The sequence below is a fragment of the Bombyx mandarina genome, chromosome 01, assembly GCF_030267445.1.
Source record: "Bombyx mandarina strain Sakado chromosome 01, ASM3026744v2".
Classification (NCBI taxonomy): domain Eukaryota; kingdom Metazoa; phylum Arthropoda; class Insecta; order Lepidoptera; family Bombycidae; genus Bombyx; species Bombyx mandarina.
The window spans coordinates 10361982-10379880 of record NC_143208.1 but is presented as its reverse complement, the minus strand read 5'-3'; the positions used below and the strand labels follow the sequence as shown (position 1 = coordinate 10379880).

General features: G+C 36.0%; 1 protein-coding gene across 2 annotated transcripts; it reads left to right on the top strand.

The window, feature by feature from the left end:
- The first annotated feature begins 1552 nt into the window (after positions 1-1552).
- LOC114245147 (uncharacterized) lies at positions 1553-16884 on the top strand. 2 transcript variants are annotated; one of them, XM_028177183.2, is made up of 15 exons: positions 1553-1861; positions 3824-3994; positions 4085-4208; positions 4367-4492; positions 4566-4714; positions 4791-4923; positions 5123-5226; positions 5301-5390; positions 5474-5599; positions 5804-6036; positions 6123-6224; positions 6578-6738; positions 7621-7704; positions 13847-14025; positions 14791-16884. In XM_028177183.2, exons 1-15 carry the CDS (start codon positions 1712-1714, stop codon positions 14911-14913), a joined length of 2055 nt encoding a protein of 684 aa, XP_028032984.2. In that variant the 5' UTR covers positions 1553-1711; the 3' UTR covers positions 14914-16884. The 2 variants fall into 2 exon arrangements, with proteins under 2 accessions (XP_028032984.2, XP_089585921.1); XM_089729795.1 differs by having other exon boundaries at positions 1578-1861; positions 3824-3985.
- The last annotated feature ends 1015 nt before the right edge of the window (positions 16885-17899 follow it).

Genomic DNA, 17899 nt, shown 5'->3' with positions numbered 1-17899 from the left:
AGCTTTAAATTGGATAACAAAGATACCCTTAAGACTCAATCATTTTAATCCTGATATAGCATTTTAAACATCAACAACTACCTTAAAATTGTTCATCAAGTTGGAATTTGTCTCTAATAGCCCCATTTTACCGGTATATTTATTTTAGATAGAATTAAGATAGAAACCACGTCATCTCGGATCCTCCCGATCCACTAACGGTGCTTCTAGGTACTTAAAGCACCGGTCACCGTTCTCGTCGAACCCGTCGCTTGCGACGAAGGGCTCGACGAGTAAATTAACTCTCAGACACAGCCCACTGAGTTTCTCGCCGGATTTTCTCAGTGGGTCGCGTTTCCGATCCGGTGGTAGATTCTGCGAAGCACGGCTATTGCTAGGGTTCGTGTTAGCAACGTCATCAGGTTTGAGCCCCGTGAGCTCACCTACTAAAGTTAGGGTTACGCTGAAATAGCCTCTCAAGGCTCTGAGCTTAGGTAGGAAAAAAAAAAAAAGGATAGAAACATGGATAGAAATGACAGACCTTTTTTTTGAGTTTATGGCCTGGTATTTAGACCTTTAGACCAGTACAGACCAACTATTAGAAAAATACTAAAGGGAGTACGATACCTACCTACTGAAGGTTTGTGAATGATCTTGTCACAAGTATAAAAGTAAGTAAGTAAGTACTAAGTATTTAATACTTGATTAAAGGTAAGAAAGAAAAAAATCTGTGAACGAATGGGCATCCGAAATATAACCGATAGGTATATAAAGAATGGACTATATTTTGCGTTAATCACATGGTATTAGCGTTATGAACTGTAGTGAAAAGATTAGGGACTTAGTAAAGGAAAATTCTTGATAAGTAATTTAAAAAGGAAAAAATCTTGGAGTCAACCGAATAAAATGATTAGGCTGTTATTTTAAAAATTTACAATGAGTAAACTTTGGAACATTGATACTAATGTAAATATGGTTCTACTTGATCATCGGGTCATCCAGTAATTACAACAAAACAAAGCATTTTATTAAAACGGGGGAAGTGCCACATTTATGCAATATTATTGAGAATAATTAAAGCTTTTAGGAATCTAATAATTCGACTCGAATGATTAAGGCTTGCTAATCCCTGCTGTTGTGTATTATCTATATTAAAATGTATTGTTTATGATCTGTATACACCGTGCCTAAGACTCGTCCTTATAAATTTATCTAATTTATTCTTGGTCCCGTTAGACGCGCATTCATGGGTCAAATACCTATATTACCGTACTCGTAGGACACTTGTCTCATTATATCAACCTGTTGAGGCTTTTCTTTTGAGCAGGTCGCAATTTCAATCTCATAGTTTAAATGGATTTGTAATTGAAGCTGGAAAAGTCTCTATGATTGGCGAGGAGTATTCCTTAAATACCAAAAAATATCATAAATAAAAATACATGATTTTTTTTATTGCCTTTAAACCATAGAACATAACTTTACAACGAAACGGAAATAATGTTGTAAAATCGGTAAAAATTATTCGTCATGCTTTCTCTACAAATGTGTTGACGTTTCAGTACATTTCCGCCATAGTTTATAAAAAAACCATGATAGACTCAAAGATCAAGTAACCGATGGCCGTTGAAAATTATAAAACGGAAGATAAATCATTGCACAAACAAACACCAAAATGTAGAAGTAATTTAAATTGCGAGTAAAAATGTACTAAATTTGTCAAATCTCATGCATCATGACTTCAGGACATTGCAAATCTGAAGTCAAAGCTGAAAAGCTTTGCCGAACATGCCTGTCTAAGGATAACCAATTCCATTCATTGTTTGAAGTATTAGTAGGAACAGTTACACTAGATTCGGTAGTATCGGAAATAACCGGATTAAAGGTGAGAAATGTTAAAGTAATTTTATTTTTACCATTAACATTTGAAATACTAAGTGGGTTCATTTCTGTCGCCTGATAGTTTACAAAATATCTTCAAACCCATGCTCTGACATTAGACTTTCGCCATTGCAATAAAGAGCTAAAAATTAAAGCAATAGCAATGATTGTAGTAAACTCCTCCAAATTGATCGTCCATATAATGCTTAAATTAGCACAATGTTTAAATTAGTAATAATAGTTACTGCCACTTAATAAGTTCCAATTTACAGTAGCACAGATAAACGTTATTACGAAAAACCAATAATGTAACATGTGTATCAAATTTTGCGATAACGATCTGTATAAAATTCATATGACACAGGTTAAGCTAAGCGACATTCTTCAAATGCTTATTATTTTGCTTATTTGCGCAAGTGATAGCAGCTGCTGCTTATAAATCTCAAAGCGAATGAATGATGAATTCTTCATTAAGCAAAGCATATTTACCTATATTAACACCTTTCAATATTAAAGACAATGACCAATTGAAATGTTACAAAATAGTCGAGTACATATTGAGATATTAATATCAGGCCTCATGATCATCGCAGCCAAAAATGTGCTATCAGTAAAAAATATGATGAAAGTATACAAATATAACATATCTATTATATTACTATGATTTGACATGATCTGAGATCCTGCTATCCTTATCAATGCTACTGGTGATCATTGTGGAGTTTATCTGCAAAATATTTGGTATAACAGGCCCACAAAAGGCAAACAATATAAAAACAATGTTACACAGTTTTATAATACATTCCTTACAAAAAACTATACAAATAAAAATGTAACATGCAAAAAAAGTGAAGCTACTTGTGTAAAAAAGAGATAAAAAAGACAGAAGCCATTTTGCAAACAAATATAATGATGATCATAACACTCATATTTTTTTGTCTGTGAAAAAGTTTCTCTTTATTTACTGGACTATTTGTCTACTGAGGTCTCATTAGTGGTAGACATTTGGATCACTTTTGTTCATTGTTCTTTGCACATAAGCACCTTTTTTTCTTTATACAGTCAAAACCGTTTACTGCGACATAATTTAGAACAACATGCCGGTTATAAATAACCTAGAACAAAGGTCCCGCCTGAATGCTATATGACCACCTTATTAAAAATATTGCTTTATACGACATTGCTAATAACGACATACCTCATAAAATGACCACATTTAACTAATATTTCAGAGAATTAGATCTGTTAGAACGACCGGTTAAGCTGTATTGTAAACAATTTGAATAGGTATCCACATTTGTCTTCAATGGCTATTAAAATCAGGAAAGAAAACAATAGGATTTAGTTTAGTGTAGGGTCTTTTCTAATTCTTAGAAACAAAACACGTGCATGCAGTAGAGTCAAAGTCGCTTCTTCATATCTCTTCAGTTAGTTTGTCACTTATCTATACACAAGACGCACCAAAACTTTGTGGAGTTATTCATGAAACTTTCAAAATGTTGCAAAGAAAAAGAAAACAAATTAATATTGAAGAAAAATCGCGTATTATATCCAAGCTAGAGAACGGAATTTCAAACAAAGACTTAGCAAAGGAATATGGTGTATCACACTCGACATATTTCAACCATTTGGAAAGAGCGAGATAAAATTTAAACACTTTTTGACAATAATTTTACAGTAAAATAATATGCATTGTACTTGTGTGTAATAAACAAAATGTACATAGTTGAATAAATATATTTTTCCAATAATTCCCTATCAATTTGTTTGTACTTGCACAATACACATTCAACATCACCAGTTGTTACGACTTTCAGTTTTTATGACAATATGAGCAGTCCCTTTGATGTCGTTATAACAGATTTTGACTGTATATATATTTTAATTCTTGATACTAACTTAGTAAGTTAGTTTCAATTAATAATGCCATACGAACAAAATAACAGAATATTCTAATTACTTACAGATACGCAAGGGAGATGGACTCCCTTCTACAATATGTGATGATTGCAGAGAAAAGGCAGAGATTGCTTATTATTTCAAAAAGAAATCGCACGACGCTCATAACTCCTTGAAAGATCAACTAAAAAGAGAAAAAAATGAAAACTGTTTACAACAGAAACAACAAGTTAATAAGGTTCTTTTTTTGCATGATTGGAAAGATTTGTATTCATCTTTAGAATTAATTGATGTAGATAATATATTTTACTGTTTTTTAACTTTGTAGTTAGCAACTGTTACCAGTGTCAAAGTTGAACACATCACATCCCAAGATAATGAAGATTTCTCAGATTCAGAATTCGATGTTCTTCTTGCTAGTGAATCTGATAATTTGACAGAAATAGATCTTGGTAAGCATAGGAGAACATACTTTAAATTAGATATAATTAATAAAATATACATTTAAAAAAAAAAATTGCACTAAAGCAATTCTGCTGCTGCTTTTAAATTGACAATGTATGTTACAAGACATCACTGGTCCATAATACTTCTTTAATATTCTTCTCAGAGCCAGTTAAGAATGAGAAATCAGCACAAGAAACACATCCATCCTATTTTGAATGTAAAAATTGTTTATTGGTGTTTGAATCTCAATCAAAATTACAAGAACACAAAAAGAAAAAATGCATAAAAGGTAAAAAAAATATCTTCTGGCACTAATTTTATGCAAAAGGTTAATGGTTTTATTTCTAATTCTTAATGAACAGTTGAGTTGGATGAATCTGGTGGGACTTATTGCCCTCTTTGTGGAACATGCTATGATGGAGCTGAAAGTTGGTCCAAACATTTGTGGGAGTCTCATGCTGAAGTTATGGGACCAAAGAAAAGAGGACGTCCTAAGAAAATGTTAACAAGTGTGAGTGTGGGATGTTATTGTATTTGAACCATAACTGTCCAAAATTCATTAAGTAATCATATCATTCTCTTCACAGTCAATTCTGGATAAATTGTCAGAGAATGGATTCTTTATAACAACTGTTCCTACCAAAAAGCTAGACTGCTCATTCTGTACTAAAAATTTTAACACCAAAGAAGAACTGACCAGTCATTTCATCGAACACAAAGGTAATAAAATTGAAATTATTTTTGTATGTGTGGACTAGTGAACTATTCTTATTTATATTCATAGTAAAAAATAACCATCTCTTGTAGTGTTTAGTCCATTAATTCGTTGTATAATTTGTTATAAACAGGATTTACAGCATTTAAATATAGAGATAAGGTATGATCTACATAGAATTTAATTTTTTTATTTATTTTACAGGTATGAAGGTACTGTGTTGCATAATGTGTAAAAAAATGTTTTTGAAGAAAGAAAACTTTCAAGAACATTTGTGTATTGAAGACCGTAACGAAAATAAGAAGCCAGTAAGATTTTAAAAGTCCTAATTTTAATTGTAAAAAATTACAAGTAAAAAAGTATAAACATATTTGTGTTTTAGGATGATGCTAATGATATTCAAGCTACAAAGAAATGGAATTATCTAACTGAAATGCTATTACAAGATCTGTTGGAGCCAAATTGTGAAATGGTAAATTAATTTTACAGTTAGTATTTAAAAAAATGCTTTATTTGTTCATAAAGAAAAATTATAATAATTTTAATTCATTTTAGGAAAACGTTGATGTTCTAAAAGTTTGTACTGCATGTAGTGCGATTTATCTTTCTGATGAAGATCTTGTGAACCACCATGATGCTGAACATCCGGAGCTTTCCCTTCGTTGTAATCTGTGCACAAAGGTATAATATTAATGTGTATTAATTCGGGATAAATTGCTAAGTTGAAGATATGATTAACTGTAATTAAATTATTAGTATACAGCATGCTTGAAATGATTGAAACTATATAGTGCAAATTAGGATGTAAAAATATGATTTTCCCTTAATGAAGTGTACTCTTTTAAAATGCCCAATTTTACATACTACTATTATATTTCATTTAAGGTTTTTGCATCTATCAAATCAGCAGCAAGACACAGAGCAATCTGCAAACAGGTTGAAAAGACCCATGAATGCACTACATGCGGATTGAAATTCGCATATGAGATTTCATTGAATAAACACATTCTTAAATATCATCAAGGGCAGAGTGTGTCTATAACATTTGAGGATACAGCTCCGAAAGGTGAAGAAGATAAACAGTATCAATGTGATACTTGCAGCAGACTGTTCTTCAGGTCCTTATAACTTGCAAATCATGAAATTATGCATTATTCAAATTATACCACTGTATTATAAATTCAATTATTGTGTTTTTTTTTAGAAAAGAATTATTAGCCAAGCATGCCAGGATACACATGCCAAATCAAAAATATTTTCAATGTGACATATGTGAAAAGAAATTCACAAGGAAAGATAATTTACGGTGAGTGAGATTGATTCTGAAATTCATTAATAGAGCATAACGAAAAGTTAAACAAAGTAAAATTATGTTTAACAGAAAATCATTTCCATTACATGTACATGTAGTACAGTACATATTCTGTTTAAGTTTCAATAAAAGCTACCTTGGTCTTGCAAATTTTCACCTTATCTCGTACATTTGTGCAATGTCGAACATTTATTGGGGGGCGGTGGTACGCGTCTGATGAGACAAGGCAGCTAATTAACACCACCCTGCTTATTTCTGCCGCTGCCGCTTTACTGTAGCCCCTATTAAATAGAAGATAAGGCTAGTCTCATTTAAGACTATTTAAAAAAATATTCTAACATTTATAGGTCGCACAAGCGTATCCATGATCCGCATCGTGAAAAAGGCCCATCGAATACATGTTTATGCTTGTATTGTGGTCGGAGTTTCTCCAATTCATCCAATTTAATAGTCCATATGCGTCGACACACGGGCGAGAAGCCGTACAAATGTGATTTTTGTGGGAAAGGTAAGATTTGAGTGGTTTTTAATAAGACCTTATCGATTATTCTACATTGATAACAGTTCAGATACACCTTTGTTTAATTTAAATCAGAATATCGGTTTGGTCATACTGATGCTGCAGTAAATCGCGATTTACATTTTTTGCAAATTTAGAAAAATATGACAGCAGTGAACTTAGGTGGACTTTTGGAATTTTTTAAAGTATTTGGTAATCAATAATGGTTTGGTATCACAAGACATAACGTTATGTTTTGTGTATTTAAGTGTCGTAACCGTAAAATGGTATCTGTCTAGTTTTATCTTTGTTATTAAGGATTCTTTAAAGCAAATAAAATGTAAGCAAAGTAAATGAAAAATTTTTTTTTTTTAAAATGACGTGAACGAAAAAAATGTTTGTGTTTCAGTTCCTAGCTTTTAATCGCACCCTCGCTACCGCAGCGTAGTTTTTCGTGCATGGCGATATTCACGTTATAAATACTATTAACACCGTGTGGGTCGTGAGCTCGTTTACTTATCCATGCAGTAAATCAAAAAGTAATCCTGTATATATTATTAGTCTAAAATGAGTAAACGTTATCCAAAATATAGCATAATGGTATTTCCATCTTGAAACAACGTTTGAAAGAAGTCTTCGTGATTGGCAGCAGTTTTTTTATTTTTTTTATTGCCCGAGTATGCAGACGAGCATATGGCCCACCTGATGGTAAGCGGTTACCGTCGCTCGTGGAAGTCAGCAATGCCAGGGGCAGAGCCAAGCCGCTGCCTACCGTTTAATACTCTCCACAAGCCTCGTTTGAAGAAGGACATGTCATAACGCTCGGGAAAGTTTCAATGACATATATATTATGGTCATTAACCAATTACAATTTTTTTCCTCTTTTTTCAGGTTTTCCACGATCATCAGATCTGCAGTGTCATCGAAGATCTCACACCGGTGAAAAGCCCTGCGTTTGTGGTGTTTGCGGAAAAGGTAATTTAAATAAATTTGTAAAATCTGACTTGTATATAGGTTTGCAATTTACATTTATTACTGGTGGTAGGACCTCTTGTGAGTCCGCGCGGGTAGGTACCACCGCCCTGCCTATTTCTGCCGTGAAGCAGTAATGCGTTTCGGTTTGAAGGGTGGGGCAGCCGCTGTAACTATATTTGAGACCTTGGAACTTATATCTCAAGGTGGGTGGCGCATTTACGTTGTAGATGTCTATGGGCTCCAGTAACCACTTACACCAGGTGGACTGTGAGCTCGTCCACACATCTAAGCAATAAAAAAAAAATATATATATATATTTTTTATTGCTTAGATGTGTGGACGAGCTATATATATATATATATATTTATCCCCCAAACAATTAGACGTCCTCTGAAGAAAAAAATGCATTTAAACTGGCGTCCACCTGCTTTTGGCGTCCGCATACTGGACGCCACTTTGATAGCCAGTGGGGTTTACGTCCCATTGGTCCTGGCTGCCCGTAGGACAAATATCGATAGAAGCCAAATTATCTCTTAATTGGCTGCAATAATATATTAAGCAGTTCGCGACGAAATCGTAACGCAGGTGTGGCAGTGCTGTCGCGCGTATATTGACAGCCGCATATCTCGGGGAGTTCCTGACTATGGATCCGCGTATTTGGCGTCCACAACTGCGACGTTGCCAGCTCGTTTGCAACATTGGATCACAATTATCACACGATATTTAATCAAAACAATATATTCGCCGTAGGTGGTGTACGCGTTGCGTATCATTAGGAGCCCGAGTTTATTTAAACTTTTAAAAAGTCAGAACAACGAAAAACACTCAAAGGAGCCGATTTTGCCGCTAAATATGTTCAGTAAATAAATAAATAAATGAGAAATCGGATACCCAATAGCTTTATACGGACGACCAATAGCTATATACGGACGCTCAATTGATATATACGGATGTCCAATTCAAATCTAGTGGGATAGTCAAGAGAAGTCGATTAAAAATATTTCTTCCAACTGCCAATAATTCCCATTTGTCCCGGGGAAATCTGTGAATAACACAAATGACAAATGGGAATAATCCAATATGGTGCAATACGATTGGCAAAAGTATTTCCACCATACAGTAGCTTGTAGCCAAACAGTACTGCCTCACATACTGCCGTATTTTTATAATTAAAGTAGCCATGTTATTGGGCGTCCGTATATAGCTATTAGGCGTCCGTATATAGCTATTAGGCGTCCATATAAAGCTATTAGGCGTCCGTATATAGCTATTAGGCGTCCGTATATAGCTATTAGGCGTCCGTATAAAGCTATTAGGCGTCCGTATATAGCTATTAGGCGTCCGTATATACTTAGTCTGGCCGTAAATACTGTTACAATTAAAAATAACAAAAATATTACATTTGAATTTGGAATCTGTCATTTTTATATGATTGCTCATTGAGTTTTCTCATTTTGGCGCCAATACATTGTACAATATTTTGCGATATTAAAATGGAGTGGGGTGATAAAGAGAACCGAATCGCGGTGATTGCATTACACAAAGTACGTATGGAGCCAAAGGCAATTTTTAAAACTCTCTATACGCTTGGTATTAGTAAAATGTTTGTGTACCGGGCTATTAATAGATGCAATGAGACCTCCTCTGCTTGTGACAGAAAAAAATTTGACCGTCCACGTAGTGTTCGTACGAAAAAGGTGGTCAAAGCAGTAAGGGAAAGAATTCGAAAAAATCCTGTCCGAAAACAAAATATTTTATCTCGGGAGATGAAGACAGCACCTAGAACCATGTCGCGTATTTTAAAAGATGACTTAGGACTTGCAGCCTATAAGAGACGTACTAGTCATTTCTTAACTGATAATTTAAAAGAGAATAGGGTAGTAAAATCGAAACAACTACTGAAGCGGTACGCAAAGGGAGGTCATAGAAAAATTTTGTTTACGGATGAGAAAACTTTTTACAATTGAGCAACATTTTAACAAACAAAATGACCGTATTTATGCTCAAAGCTCTAAGGAAGCTTCCCAATTAGTCGACAGAGTGCAACGTAGGCACTATCCGACTTCAGTGATGGTTTGGTGGGGTATTAGCTATGAAGGAGTGACTGAGCCATACTTTTGTGAAAAAGGTATCAAAACATTGGCACAAGTTTTTATTTTTTTTTATGATTGAAAGATTACTGGTGGCCCGGAGGCCTTTCCAGCTTCACCAGGACAGGTGGGCGAGCAAAGGCTCAGCCAGGAGGGGTGGGATTTGCTAAAAACTGCCCGAGCGCCTCCGAAGGAGACCTAACAACTCCAGAGCAATTGCTTCGCGAATGAATCTACTACCGGATCGGAATCGCGACCCACTGAGAAGATCCGGCGAGAAACTCAGCGGGCTGATGCATGGGTTAGGTTGCACGTCGATCTCTTTGTCGAGTTCGACCAATACGGTTACCAGGGTTCCTCAGCCTACTCCTAGTGTTAGAGCTGAAGGTATCTAATGCAAGAGTTATTGGATCTGATGGATCCGTAAGGACGTGTCTAGGGCGACGACGGTGACTTGCTCCTGCGTGATCAGGATTCGGGGAGTAATCAGCGGCGGCAACGATAAGGCGATTATCATGACGCATAGCCTTATCGAAGTACCGTTCCGACGTTGACTCCATGTATTTCTGGATAGATTCGAGGGCTAAGTCGTCGTGTAGGTCAACGTTCCTCACAAACCACGGAGCTCCGACGGCTAACCTGCAAAAGCGGGATTGTAGAGATTGGAGGGTGTCTATATGTGTGCGGGCCGCGTGAGCGAACACCACACTCGCGTAAGTCATGACGGGCCTTATGCAAGTTTTGTAAAGTGTCACCTTGTTCCGAAGGGACATTTTACTCCGCTTACAGATCATAGGGTAGAGTCTACCGAAAATAAACGCGGCACGGTCACGGACTGACTTTATATGCGGGCGGAATGTCATCGATGCATCCAGGGTAACGCCCAGGTACTTGACCTTCCTGGCCCAGGGTATGGGTTGTCTAAAGAGAGTAATCGGGGGTGTGAGATTCCTCCTCCTAATCTGGGAGGAAATCCGTGTGGAGCTTCCCCTCTGAAATAGCACCGCAGTACTTTTCGCTGGGTTGATGTCTATGTGCCATTTTCGGAACCACTGTCCTAGGGCTAGGGCTGCGCTCTGAAGCTTCTTCGCGATTAGGGACTTGTTTCTACTTGAGTAGTAAACGGTTGTGTCGTCAGCGAATAAGGCTAGCTGGGTCGGCGGCGACCGGGGAATATCATTGACAAATAAACTAAATAGGAGCGGAGAAAGAACGGAGCCTTGCGGGACTCTAGCCGTGAGTGGTCGCGGGGAGGAGCGGGTTCCCTCTACTCGATATCGAAAAGAGCGGTTAGACAAGAAGTCCCGCATGATGAGCACGAGACTGTCCGGTACGCCCATGTTGAAAAGTTTGAAAATCAAACCGTTGTGCCAGACTTTGTCGAACGCTTTTGCGACGTCGAAGAAGAGAGCTTCCGTGTAGATCGGTTTTGGTCGGTTAACTCCTACGAGAATGTGCTCCGTGAGGCGGTGCACCTGTTGTACGCATGAGTGATTTGCACGGAATCCGAATTGTTCATCGATGAGAATGCCCTTGGATGAGACGAAGTCTCTGAGGCGTTTGTAGAGCAGACGCTCATACAGTTTGCCTAGAGACATGAGGAGGCTAATCGGGCGGTAGCTCGTCGGATGATTTTTTGGTTTACCGGGTTTATGTATGCCGATAACGTCCGCTTCTTTCCACACCGCGGGAAAGATACAGTTCGCCATAGCGGCATTGAAAATAGATGCCAACATCACGATGAGTTGGACGGGTAGAAGTTTAATAACGCGGTTAGATATACCGTCGGAACCGGGAGCCTTGCGAGGACGTAGGTCTTTGATCAAGTCTTTAACTTCCATCGGGGTGACGGAGGCACAAGTGTATCAAGATACCATTCTTGAGAAGGTAGTGAAGCCCCTTAACAACACCATGTTCAATAATCAAGAATGGTCCTTCCAGCAAGACTCGGAGCCAGGTCATAAAGCTCAGTCTACGCAGTCTTGGTTGGAAATGAACGTTTCGGACTTCATCAGAGCTGAAGACTGGCCGTCGTCTAGACCCGGTCTTAATCCGCTGGATTATGATTTATGGTCAGTTTTAGAGAGTACGGCTTGTTCTAAACACCATGATAATTTGGAGTCCCTAAAACAATCCGTAGGATTGGCAGTGTAAAATGTTCCCATGGAAAGAGTACGTGCTTCTATTGATAACTGGCCTCAACGTTTAAAGGACTGTATTGCAGCCAATGGAGACTACTTCGAATAAGCTTTTTATACTTTAAATTGTTATATATTTATGTGTTAAACAAACACACTGTAAAAGTAATAAATGTTATTTGCAATAGATTTTTTTTTATTTTTGATTGTAACAGTATTTATGGCCAGACAAAGTAGATATTGGGGTCCGTGTATAATGTTGGACGTCTATACAATATTGGTTCAGGCCATGGTAGGATACAATGCCGATTTTATCATACCTATATTTATATTAAACCCACAAATGAAGTTATTACATACCTACTTGTCTTAAATTTATGAAAAAATAGACTAATTTTTTTAATTATTTTTCTAACGAAATACGTACTCAACAAATGTTCACGATTGACTTCCACGGTGAAGGAATAACATCGTGCAATAAAAATCAAACCCGCAAAATTATAATTTGCGTAATTACTGGTGGTAGGACCTCTTGTGAGTCCGCACGGGTAGGTACCACCGCCCCGCCTATTTCTGCCGTGAAGCAGTAATGCGTTTCGGTTTGAAGGGCGGGGCAGCCGTAGTGACTATACTGAGACCTTAGAACTATATCTCAAGGTGTGTGGCGCATTTACGTTGTAGATGTCTATGGGCTCCAGTAACCACTTAACACCAGGTGGGCTGTGAGCTCGTCCACACATCGAAGCAATAAAAAAAAAAAAAAATGTAAAATCTCAGAGACGAGCTTAATTTTCTTTATCTTATTATAAACTATTTGTGTACTTAGCTTCATCAAAATCCATTGTTACTAATACGTGTAGAATAGATAAATTATATAAAATTATCTGGCATCCGTATATGTATAGATTTGACGAAATTGGTATAAATGTACAGACAAGCGATTGTCAAAGAAAGAGAAAGTAAACATAAAACTGGCAACGCCGCACTTACAAATGTCGTTCATCCTATGAGGACGCTAAATAGTCGATGCCATAGGTAAATCACGATCAATATATCCAGGACGCCTATAATTTATGACCATGGTTCGGGGTTCAAAAATGTTGCGGCACGAACGCAAGAAGAATATCGCGAAAAATAAAATTATCGGAAAATGACGTATCTCACGGAGCTGGAAATCGAAAAACTAAGCAATATTCATTAAGACATGTTAAAAAAAGCAATGGGAACCGGAGGACGTCGTAATGATGCACGACGTGCAGACGCCAAAAAGATTGTAGGATGTAAATATATATATATATATATATATATATATATATACATTAAAAAAGGCTAGATAGGAGCCCAATGCAACTTACAAATTACTATAAAAGGACATATAACGATTTTTTGTTTATTTATTAAAACGTTGTGCAGGTATGTCTTGTAATACGTGTATAAAATCAAACTGAATAGTTTTGACTTAATTTGATTTTAAGGTTATTAAGATTATTTACAACGTTTGCTCTCGAAGGATTTGCGGCTTACTACTTTTAATTAAGCCTTGAATCGCCACGTACTTTGACAACGCTATAGGGTCAGATAATTGATTACTTACCGCAAATCATTAGCATCGTCAACTATTTTACTTGGCTAATTTCATATATTTCTATCCTTAAATTGTAAAGTTCTTTAGCCGGTCCTAAAAATGGCAGAGCAACTGGCACCTCATAGGCAAGTTACATTGTCGTGTTGTTTTCTGTGTTATCACCAGTTCCTCTTTGAAGAGAGAAAAAGTTGTTATGCCGTCTAATATGTAAAGATGAACGGCGATATTGTCACCGTGCCGTATTTGGGCTCTGTTAGTATCAGATAAGCCCTGAGCTTCGAATCTAACGAATATGCCATCGTGTTATGTTTGAACGTGCCTATTTGTAGGGTTCTCCCGCAGCAACAAGTTGACACGTCACATGCGCGTTCACACTGGTGTCAGACCGTACAAGTGTACCTACTGCGAGAAGGCGTTCTCACAGAGCAACGATTTGACCTTGCACATCCGGAGGCACACTGGAGACCGTCCTTACATATGCGAAGTCTGCGGAGACAGATTCATTCAGGTAACGTTCAAGTCAATTGCGAATGTTCAGTGACAGAACAAGCCAATAATATATTTTAGTATAACAAAATCGAGTAATCGCCTTCGGCATTATTTAAAACTAGAGGTCTCGCAGTAGTCGAAATTCGACTTTAATCAATTGAAATTTTATGTTTAAACATTATTATGGTTCTATTGTCAAATACTATTAAACTTATATAATATAATCACAGATTTCGACAAAACACTACACTTCGCTAAAACACTATACATAAATAATAATAAAGACAAACAATATTCATATAATCTCAATTTGACCACAGACTTTAAACACTAACAAAAGTTTGACAATTGACAATAAACAAAGAGTATATATGTGTGTGTTGTGTCAAATACATGGTAGTGTGTGTAATGTTTTCTTTATAGATTTAATGTATCTTTTATGTATTATTTTAAAAAAATATTAGCATTGTGCACTTCTCTTCTATATTCTCTATAAGTGTGGAAATTTTCATACTCCTCCGTCCGCGCAATATTCGTAAAAAGGGATACAAAGTTTTTGCTTCATGTATTAATATATAGATTAAATGAAAATATTTAATTAGATTTTATCTTCTAAAAAGGGCTGAACACAAACCGAGAGAGGTGGTGATTGCTCGTGAGGCGCATAACATCTGTCCACAGCAATGATACTGAATGACGATCACGAACGCTCTGACAAGAGTGATACGACAAGGAAAAAATGATATCTTCTAATTTTATTTTTTTCATTATTATTTTTTCACAGGGCACAGCACTGCAGAATCACCGAAGAGCCCACGGGCATTTCCGCAACCCGACAAACGATGTCCAGACGCAAGTGCAAGGTTTACAGTATAGTGTACAAAATGTTTCTCAGAACAGTCATTAAGTATGTTTTGTTTTTGAAATTGAAAGTATAGTAAAATCCATGTGGTACAGAGTAGGCCAAAAATACTTGTGAATGAATGCCTTGAAAAGTAATATAATACGCATAAGTGTACTGAGATAAACGTCCTACTATGTATATACAAATCTAATATTCTTCTCAGTCGTTCCCTCGCTGTTGAGGATCGTGACTCTTCCCTAGTCTTCTCTCCATCTATTCCTATTTTTTGCATCGTTGGGAGCTTCGTTGACCGGCATTTCTAGTTGCCGAGTCACTTGTTCAGACCACCGCTTTAGTCATCGGCCGCTAGACAGGTGACGATATTATATGAAATATTGACATTATATAATAAATATATAAATTGATATTTGGGTCTTCTTTGTTTTAAGTCATCAATGTATTCAGAACGTTGTAGTCGATTAATATCGAAATTTAAATAGTAATAGCAGTTGTTAAACGTGACGTGCGTGTATTTTGAACAAATGTAATGTCTTTCATAGCAATAGTAACATCAGAACTTGACCGGTACTAGTGAATACGGAAATAACTGATTGAGTTTTCTTGAACCGTCGTCGTCCATTCGTTTAGTTATTATATTTAATAACTCTTCATAGTTCGCTGAATTTGTTATGAAGATTCACAGATAATTTACAGTCTGTAAAAGCCTATTTTTTTGATGAATTTTCTACTTTTGCTGATATGTTTTTGCTGGTGGATTTATGTACAACGGATTTTCTTTTAGTTAATATCCGGCCGCTTTGTTTTAAGTTGTGAAATAAAATAAAATAAAAAACGGTTTATGATTAATTACAATTTTGTTTGGGCTTCAGTTTGTTATTAAATGATAAAGAAAGAAAGAAAATATGTATGGTAGCTGGAAACTGGTGAAAAAAAGAATGAAGGTAACAAAATCGTAGGATAAAGTATTCTGGATTCGGACTGCGACATTATAGTAAAGCTAACGTTTCTCAAATTATTTCAATTATTAATTACCCCTTAAAATATTGTTAATTTGACGCTAAAATATTTCACAACGGTTCCAAAAATATTCGTCAATAATCTGATGCGACCATCTATCAACTTAGTAAATAAGTAACATAAAGTTTAATGTCCTGCTTTATCTTAACTTTACGAAACGACTCGGTGTGAATAAATTTTCAAGAAATAAGCACGCCAGCCCTTCCAATCACTCCCCAGAAAGGTTTCGAAATCGCGAAACATCTACCCTGTATTATGTGGAAATTAGGTACTTTGTAATGTTGTATTTATAACTGTCGTGTATTTAGTACGTTATCAGTCTTGCATTTGCAATCTAATGTAGTATAAGTACCGGGGTTGCTAGTTTGCAGTAGAATTAGTGTTTTTCGTAGAAATGTAAATAAAATTAGAGAGATATATTTGCTAAATTGCTAAACATTTGCTAAACCAATATCTGTTATATGCAGCTTTTAAAGATTACGTCATGTTGTTTATTTCCAACACATAAGTTTATTTTACAAATTAAAATTTCGTATCAAAAGAAAATCAGTAGTTAAACTTTTTGCAGATGACAGATATTGTTTTGACAATGACGATAATTATCCATAAAATTAAGTGGTTAAATGTTAGTGGATATTATTGAACTTGAGAACAGCGAGTGTTTGATTTATGATATATTTTTACTATTGTACAATAAAATTTTCGGCTTACGAATTTGGAACAAAACTGTTCAGAAAAGTCAATCAAGTAAAATTAATATACTTTACAATATTTTAAGAGTTGACTTCAATATTTTTATATAGAAAACACAAAGTTATGTTTTATTTGTTTAGAATTTTATATACGAATCGTAGAATTATTTTCTAAAGATATAACTTGGATCTAAAGTATATTTCCTCAATACTAATAAGATAAGTAAGTGTCTTCTCATTATCTACGTAGCTCGTTATAATTAAAGTATTTAGATTCTTCCAATAATAAAGTGATTAATACTGATGGTTTTTGTACTTTTAAAAACAATTAAATAATCAAATAGAAGAGGAGTATGATGAAATCTGAAGTTGTGAAACGGGTGTTTTTTAAACGGTGCTATTAACCAGCTATTGGTGTCGGATAAGTACATCATTCGTAAGCAATAAATGCCGCTGGTAAACGTATACAAGCGCTGAGAACCTTCAATTTTTCGTTGTTGGCTTCAAGATAAAGGTAAGTGCTATTATGTATGTAACCTCTATACGATTTATCTTAAAAGAAGTTAATATGTTATAAAGATGGTAGCTTTAAATGTTGTTTTGGTTGAACGAGCACTACCAAAACAACATTTAAAGCTATTGCTTCACCACTTTTTATGTTTTTTATATTTGAATATTTAAATTTCATTCATGTCATCTTTATAACATATTAACCTCTTTTAAGATATCTCGTATAGAGGTTACATAATATATACCTAAGATTTTAATTAGAATATTTAAAATGATGTCTCAGGCTTTTAGAGTTTTTACGTGTTTGTGTTTTTTTCCTACCTACGCTGATAGCCTTGAGAGGCTATATCAGCGGAATCTTAACTAGTAGGTGAGCTCACGGAGCTCAAACCTGACGACGCTGCTAACACGAACCCTAGCAAGAGCCGTGCTTCGCAGAATCTACCACCGGATCGGAAACGCGACCCACTGAGAAGATCCGGCGAGAAACGCAGTGGGCTGAGTCTGAGGGCTAATTTACTCGTCGAGCCCTTCGTCGCAAGCGACGGGTTCGACGAGAACGATGACCGGTGCTTGAGGTACCTAAAAGCACCGTTAGTGGATCGGGAGGATCCGAAATGACGTGGAGTTTTTCCATTGAATTATGAAACCTATGGAAATGAAACGTCAACAAAAAAATGCGTGCCTCTGTGACGTCATCTGGCCGCTAAACATGGCGGTTTTAGTGCTGCCCAGAAGATTTTAATGTTACTAGGTTTTATCGATAAACGTTCTTGGCTCATTTTATTTTAAATATTGTTGTGTATTAA